Source organism: Doryrhamphus excisus, chromosome 22 (genome assembly GCF_030265055.1).
Source record: "Doryrhamphus excisus isolate RoL2022-K1 chromosome 22, RoL_Dexc_1.0, whole genome shotgun sequence".
NCBI lineage: Eukaryota > Metazoa > Chordata > Actinopteri > Syngnathiformes > Syngnathidae > Doryrhamphus > Doryrhamphus excisus.
Genome location: NC_080487.1, coordinates 4,848,575 through 4,856,683, shown reverse-complemented (window position 1 = coordinate 4,856,683; position 8,109 = coordinate 4,848,575). Strand labels below are relative to the sequence as shown.

The 8,109-nt window shown below is 42.7% G+C and overlaps 2 protein-coding genes across 2 annotated transcripts; one reads left to right on the top strand and one right to left on the bottom strand.

Moving 5' to 3' along the window:
• Positions 1-422: 422 nt before the first annotated feature.
• LOC131109589 (NHL repeat-containing protein 3-like) lies at positions 423-4,504 on the bottom strand. The gene is made up of 3 exons (XM_058061748.1): positions 4,073-4,504; positions 3,781-3,980; positions 423-2,699 (listed from the first exon to the last, which is right to left on the bottom strand). The coding sequence occupies exons 1-3, from the start codon at positions 4,323-4,325 to the stop codon at positions 2,103-2,105; spliced, it is 1,050 nt and encodes a 349-aa protein (XP_057917731.1). The 5' UTR covers positions 4,326-4,504; the 3' UTR covers positions 423-2,102.
• Positions 4,505-4,734: 230 nt separating this feature from the next.
• nrbf2b (nuclear receptor binding factor 2b) lies at positions 4,735-8,109 on the top strand. The gene is made up of 4 exons (XM_058061746.1): positions 4,735-4,952; positions 5,730-5,814; positions 6,426-6,466; positions 6,823-8,109. Exons 1-4 carry the CDS (start codon positions 4,860-4,862, stop codon positions 7,507-7,509), a joined length of 906 nt encoding a protein of 301 aa, XP_057917729.1. The 5' UTR covers positions 4,735-4,859; the 3' UTR covers positions 7,510-8,109.

Below are 8,109 nucleotides of genomic sequence, written 5' to 3'. Positions count from 1 at the left end.
CTGAAACATTGAAGTATGACATGGATATGGAAATTTATCTTATAGACATTGTGATGGCCCTGATAACATTACCTTTATTTTTACTCTTAACACTTCATTACAGCACAAATGAATATGCAGATCATATCATCACCTGCATCACAAGTGATTGTCCAGGAAAACACACAATGCATATCATGATAATAAATAACAATACATCATATTTCCAGGCAAGAACAAAGCATAAGTATAAGTAACGGTACTTACAACAGCAGGCGAAACTCCATCTACTCCTGTCAATGGGACAACACCGCCACCATGTGGCAGAAGTTGAAATGACACAAGGGAGTGCCGGCCTTCTTCAACGTTTTCACATCGGATGGACATCAAAATGGCATTTTTTTTCCCATTTGACTTCAGGACACATGTCGACAGACAGAATTTTTAATTAAAAAAACAACTGAACATACATAAACATATACTTTACTTAAAAAAGGGAACATTCACAAATAAAGCATATCAATTATGACTTACAGGATATACAAACCATTTATTTTGGCACTCAACGTAAAAAAAAATGCATTCAAAGAAATGCATTAAATTCAATAAAAATGCATGAGCAGAAGTGATTTACATGGTGAATGATTCAAATTCAAACACATTTAAATGTACATTCAACAGAAGGCGCATCATGACTAACATTTTCTAGACTCAACAAGACTTATTGCACGTCCCGATGGCAGTAACTGCTTCCTGACCACCACAATACATATTTACACCTGTACGTATACCGATTAGACCCCGTGTAAATTACTGAACATCAATCTATCATAATAACAACTTTGAAGTTTACAAAATGATTGAAGATGAAAAAAATCATTCAAATTTGACCATGGTAAAACATGTCAGAATATGAGCTATTAGGGCAAGGTAATCAGACAATGTTTACATCATAAGAGGGTTTTGACATGGGAACATATGACATACAATGGAACCTCCAAATTCTAATTCCCTATTAAATGACATTTAAAAAAAACAAACATTAAAATATCAAAGTGGTCCTCTGTATCTTTTGATTTTTTTTAGTATGAGAAAATGGGGCTGCACGGTGTACAAGTGGTTGGCGCGCAGACCTCACAGCTTGGAGACCAGGGTTCAATTCCACCCTTGGCCATCTCTGTGTGGAGTTTGCATGTTCTCCCCGTGGGTTTTCTCCAGTTTCCTCCCACATTCCAAAAACATGCTAGGTTAATTGGCCAATCCAAATTGTGAGTGTGAATGGTTGTTTGTCTATATGTGCCCTGTGATTGGCTGGCCACCAGTCCAGGGTGTAGAAAATGAATGAATGAATGAATATTATATTATTATTATTAAGGGAGAAAAAAATTAAAAGCAACATGGCTTTTCTTGTGGGGTCTTTTGTGACCTCTTGGATGAGTCGTCACCACGCTCTTGGGGTCATTTTGTTTGGATAATGGCTTTCATTGTGGTTGGCTGGCCACCAGTCCAGGGTGTACCCCGCCTCTCGCTCGAATACAGCTGGGATAGGCTCCAGCACCCCCCGCGACACTCGTGAGGATAAGCGGTAGAAAATGAATGAATTAATATTATATTATTATTATTAAGGGAGAAAAAAATCCAAAGCTACATAGCTTTTGTTGTGGGGTCTTTTGTGACCTCTTGGATGAGTCGTCACCACGCTCTTGGGGTCATTTTGTTTGGATAATGGCTTTCATTGTGGTTGGCTGGCCACCAGTCCAGGGTGTACCCCGCCTCTCGCTCGAATACAGCTGGGATAGGCTCCAGCACCCCCCGCGACACTCGTGAGGATAAGCGGTAGAAAATGAATGAATTAATATTATATTATTATTATTAAGGGAGAAAAAAATCCAAAGCTACATAGCTTTTGTTGTGGGGTCTTTTGTGACCTCTTGGATGAGTCGTCACCATGCTCTTGGGGTCATTTTGTTTGGAGAAAGTATGAGAAAATGCTTTTAAATTGACACATGGTACAATGTTACACATTATGATAACTTCATATTCATTCCCATATTTCCGAAAGAAACCACTGAGAAGCATGAAGACACTTGAGCTTACCCAGCGATGATCTGGCAATGTCTTATTTATAAAAGCCCGCCGAGGCTGAAAGGGATGAACTTCTGCGCCTGCTGGGCTCCAATCTCGGCCACGTACAACACCCCTGATTTGAGGTCCAAGTCAACCAGATGCGGCTTGACGTCATCCGCCATTTGAATCACACTGACCACCTTGCACTGACCGATCAAACCCACCGGGGGCGCCTCAAGGAGTGAAATCTGATTGCTATTGAGCTGGACAACAACAAAGTATTTCTTATTAGGGGTCAGGCGGACTGAGTAAGGCGCATCCTCAGTGAAGCAGCTTCCCCAAGAGCCCAGCCAGTCCCCCGTAAGGGAGTTGAAGACCTGGATCCTCTTGTTACCACGGTCAGCCACCCAGACCCTCTGAGCGGCATCCACCGTTACACTATGGGGGATGTAGAACTGAGCGAGCCCTTGTCCTTTTTCTCCGTGCACCCACAACACTTCCTGGTCTTTAGACAATTTCAGGAGTCGATTGTTCATCCCGCCGTCACCGTCCACTATGTACATTTCTCCAGATTGGTGGATGAAGATCTCAGCTGGTTGGTCAAACTGCAAAGGGTTGAGTCCAGAGCCGGCCTTCCCGGGTGTACCGAGCACCTGACAAATACAAGAATTTATTTGACAAGACTTTCTGGACTTGGTGTATTTCAAAATGGATAACGGATTTGATGAGATTGGGGACTAGGGAGTCTGAAGTAAGTGGAAAGATGGCGCTACATCTTCTCTAAGGGGACGCTGGCCGCCCTGATAGGGAGCTCACAGGATTGAAGGCGGGGCCACTAGCATACAGCAATGCAGGGTAACGTAGTAGAAATTAAACTAGTAGATTGTAATCTTTTGTCATACATTTTTGTTACGGCAATGTCCGGGGGTGTTGCTGGGGTGTCCGATGTTCCCACTCTTTTTGTTGTTTTGTCTTATGTAAGATTCTTTGACTATATGTGTGGGAAAAAAATATTTAATTATAATTATATGAATTATATTATTATAATTATATGAATAGAATTATATGTAACTGCTCTGGCGTGGAGAAGGGGTAGGATTGAATAAGCTTTGCTTCTTACTGCTCCTTTTCAGACATGTGCATTAATGAGGTGTTGTGTATGTATGTGTATATATATATATATGTATATGTATGAATATGTGTATGTATGCTGCATATATATATGTACATATTTATGTATATATATATATATATATACATGCACTTGCTGGTTAGGCCTATTGCCATATCCCATTGCTTTAATGTTGTTTGATGCTTTTGTATTGTACAAATTTACTGTATTAATATTTGTAATTGTATATAATGTTGTTCTTATTTTCAGCACTCCTTTATCCCGTTAAAGTGCTTTTGCTCTTTGTTCAGGGTGCATTTGTATATAAGAATTTGTTCTTAAATTGCTTGCCTGCGTAAATAAAGGTATAATAATAATATATGTAAGTATATGAAGAGATATTGTAAGTGTATTGTATTGTAAATGTATATGTGAGATACATTAATGTAACATAGTAGGCATGTCTGAAATAAATTAAGAAAGATTTTTAAAATATTTTTTCGTTGTATTTTCTTTTGTCTACACCCAATCTTGTGTCTCGTGTCTCGTGTCACCCCCTGTGATCTACACAACAACAACAACAATGAAAGCATCCTGGGCAGAGAAGGGCATGTATTGATCACCTGCAGGAGCCTCCCCGATGGCGAGTACTGCTTGATGCTGTGACCATACGGCCCAGTCCCCACATCTGTGATCCATATAGTCGGGTTTGACAAGGCATCTGCTAGAAATATACCATGGGGCATTTCTAGGGTGGTTGTGTTCCAGGACATGAGGAAGTCACCTTCTGATGAAAACACCAGCACCTTGGGCACATTATCACCTAAAAAGGAGCAAACAACAGCGCGTTAATAATAATAATAATAATAATAATAATAAATGAGGTAAATGTGTGTGTTTATGGTCAAGATGTACCTCTCTGTGCCACATAGACCACACCCGCATACTGGTTGACAGCCACTCCAAACACATTCCCAGTGAACACTTCAGGGTTTTTGGGCCAGTTCAGGTCCAGTTTGTACAACGGCCTACCAAGCAGCTGGTAGTCCTGACTGAGAATGGAACGGCTAGCTTGCTGGGGGCTAAAGACGCCGTACAACACCATCATGAGGAAGACTACTGAGGCCAGACCTGTCATTATCAGACACGTATGGCTTCTAGTGCTCATTGATGCGGTGACGTTGCTACAGAAAACAATAAACTAAACACTGGATAACGATGCACAGTTTGCGTCGAAAAAAATAATCAAAGCGTTACATACACAGCGCAAAGATTTATGACCAATGTGATCGTTGGCGTGTATTTACAATTCACTTCCTGGTCAGTCCACGACGTAAACATACTAGCGTCAAGTTCACTAGGTTTTTACAGGCTGTTTCCTCTGAAAAAACACAAAATACAGTGCCTTCACGAATACAAATATTCAATCCTCTCACATTTTATTTTTTATCCAGAGACGGAAAGCACACATTTGAAGCACATATGTGAATATAAAGTCTCTCTGTAGACCTTGTACGTAAAAATACTGAGTAGGCATTATATTCGGCGTCTTATTTTCTTGGGGAAAATATTTCTACTTCCGATTTCCGTAACTATGACGTTGCGACGTCTTGACGCAGCCTCGTCGGTGGAGGCGACAGTGCCACCGACAGTAAATGTCTTATAGTTATTTTTTTACCCCCACATTTCTGTCCCAATTCGAATGACAGTCCATGAGGGACAGGGACACCCTTCATGGAGTGAAAACCATCGAAGAATTGGCTGCATGGAGGTCGTTGACAGTCCGCTCAATCTCGTAAGTTTCGGTCATGATGTTGCAATAACATGCTAACGTTACTGTAGTTTGCAAAGGTAAGCTACATTAGCCTCCCTTCACAGGGCATTAGCGGGACTCTTGTTTGTTGTCGCGTTTCATTGTATTGCTGTCTGCTAGCTTTGACTCTACAAAACATTACTATATAATGGTATCGTCCTCCGCATTACGGGGGTTTTATCGTGCAGTTGTACGTACAATGCACAAGTTTTGTTATGGACCGCTGTGTTAGCCACGAGTACAAAAACTCACAAACTGATAGCACCCTCCCCCTAAAAAAAATTATATATAAAAACTCCAAAATTGAATAAAACCCCGCTTTTATATGGCGTCTTCTGTCGCCACGGTTCCACCTGAAACAAAAGTGCAACTGATTGCATTGAACAGCTGCACCAGAAACAGCCATGCGTTTGTGTAAATATGTTAATCATTAGTCGCTAGCAGATTCGTCATTTTCGGGACCAATTAGTAAGGCTTCAGAAGGAGTTTAACCCTCAAGTCAAATTGAAATAATTAAGACACTACACTGTTTAAAATAGCTATTCACCACTTAGTATTTTAACACATTGATAAAAGTGTGTATAAAGCAGTAAAATACGGTGGTGGTAGTGTGATGGTCTGGCGCTGTTTTGCTGCTTGCTGTGATAAATTGAAGCATGAATTCTACAACTTGTACTCCCCTCATATTGCAATTGGTTATCTGCTTTACCTATGACTGCAGTTAACATGCATGTACTGTGTTTGTGCGTGTTTCTTCAGGCCCATCAGCAGTGCAGGAAGGCGGATCGCTTGCTTGCTGCTGGAAAGTATGAAGAGGCGATTTCTTGCCATGGGAAAGCAGCAGGTAGGTTCTGGGACTCATTTATGTCAGTGACAGGCTAGTAAAAATTAGCAAAATTCACATAAAGAGGGGTTGAGAATTGGTATACATTTCCTATAGTTATTTTGAAGTACAGTAGTGTGTTGAGAATGCCTGCTCATGGTTAAGGCCAGGTGGGAGGAAGAATAAACGTGCCTCTCGTCATTATTTGACACAAAACGTGCACATTGTCCAGCGAGCATCACGCTCTTTGCACGAACAGGCGGTAAAACACAATACTATGTAAACCAGTGGCGACTGTCCTAAGCCTGCAGAAGAAGCTCAGCTTCCTTTTTAAAATGTCCACAAAAAGTGGCAAAATATGTACTGCTGTGTGTACATTTAATTGACTAAACATGCACTGGAAAAATGTCTCTTGGCTACCGCATGATGATTGGATGAAATGATATTCTAGCACTTTTAAGCCATAGAAACAGACGTGCATTTGGTACGAGCCTAGTGTGGATTATTTTGCATGTACTCCCTCAACAGCAAGGATGTAGCGTGCATGTAGCAATGTAGCGTGTATAGCGTGCAATCAACAACGTCCCTGAGCTTGCCTCACTGTGTAATTGAACCCGCTCTGTCTCTTGTAGAACTTCTGACAGAAGCGATGAAGACAACAGACTGTAAGCAGGTGAGCCCCTTTTTAGTTGTTTTCTTGATGTTTTTAGGAGTCAACACAATGGTGGGCTTTGGCCTCACTGCCTAGACCTGTCTGGACCTAGGACAGATCAGGAGTTGGTTCTTATAGAACTGGACAGTGTGCACACCATACTCATGGTGGTGGTAAGTCACAGCAACAATAAATAATAATTAACGCAAATGTTTATTAGATTTTTGGGGGGTTGAAATAAATGTGCAAAATTAGTAAAAATGTACCTCCAGAAGGGAATGGCTGACTGTGAAAAGGCTGACTCACCAAAGTATAGCGGTCCATGGTCTTCATCTCCAGCCACTATTGACTGTAGTGTTGCTGTTGTGTGGCTGCAGGCTCGTGTGTCCATGGAGCTGCAAAGGGACAGTCATATTAAACAGCAGCATCTTATCCAAGAGCGCTGGAAGAGGGAAGCGCGTCGGGAGGCCACCAAAGCTCGACCTGAAACGGCAGCGCCATTGAGTAGCCCGACTGTCCTCACGCTGTCCCGGTCAGCGGGCCAGCGCCAACCCCACGGCTCCTCGGAATGTGGAGGAGGGAGGGAGCGAGAATACGACACCCTACTTTACCAGCTTCAGACTCGACAGGCCGGAAGCCTCCAATCTTTGACACCCTGTCCTGGCTCTAAGACCACTAAAGATGACAAAACTCGCCTGGAAGAACAACAGACCACCATTGAAGACTTGAGGCGCCTGGTCAACCATCTGATGGATGAAAACCAGCGGCTCACCGCCGAGAACAAGAGGCTGCAATCGGAAAACGCCCGAATGCGAGCGGAGGGCGCAGACTTCGTGGAGCGCTCTGAGCTCTGGGTGCTCCCTCAAGCCGGGAGCCCCGTGGCGGCGGCGGGGGGCCAGCAGAGGAAAAGTACAGGAAAAGGAAAGGAGATAGCCATCCCGCAGCTGCCCCCGCTGGAGATGCCGGTTCAGGAGGATCTGTGCTTGGATGACCTGCCTCCTCTGGAGCTACCGGCAGACATCCAGCATGAACTACAGGAGCTGCTGGACAAAGATAAACTGTGATGAATACTTTTTTTTTTTTTCAACACATACATATAGATGCTGGGGCTTAACAAATGCTTCTTGGCTCGGATGCCAAACGACCCGACATTCAAAATGTACGATCAAAGAACAAAGGTAAAGCAAGTTGAGTGAAATCATGTCAAGTTCTACCACTGATATGCAGCAGAACCTTCCGAGAACGCTGCTCCTTCATGTCGAGCACAAGAGAAGTCCTCAGTGTGCTCTGCATCTGCGCCCCTCAGGTAGACCACTGACAAGAACTTCACGTATATTTCATCGATGCCGATGCACATACTCTCACAGTACACCAGCTAAGCCGGGAGCCATGTTCCCCTCAGGATACTTACTGCGACTTTTCATTCTTATTTTCTCTTCTCCACCTCGGTCATCACAACAGGGGCCCCCAAAATGCATCGGTACTGATGTGGGGACATCATCTACAACGTAATGAAGAATAACCTGATAAATCATGTTCCCTACCAGGTGAATGGAACAAATGTGAAGTATATGGGAATTTGCCTTTGACTGTATCGCATATTCCTATATATTGTCCTCGAGCTTTGTGTCAAGAGATGAATAAAGTCATATTCGTATATGCTA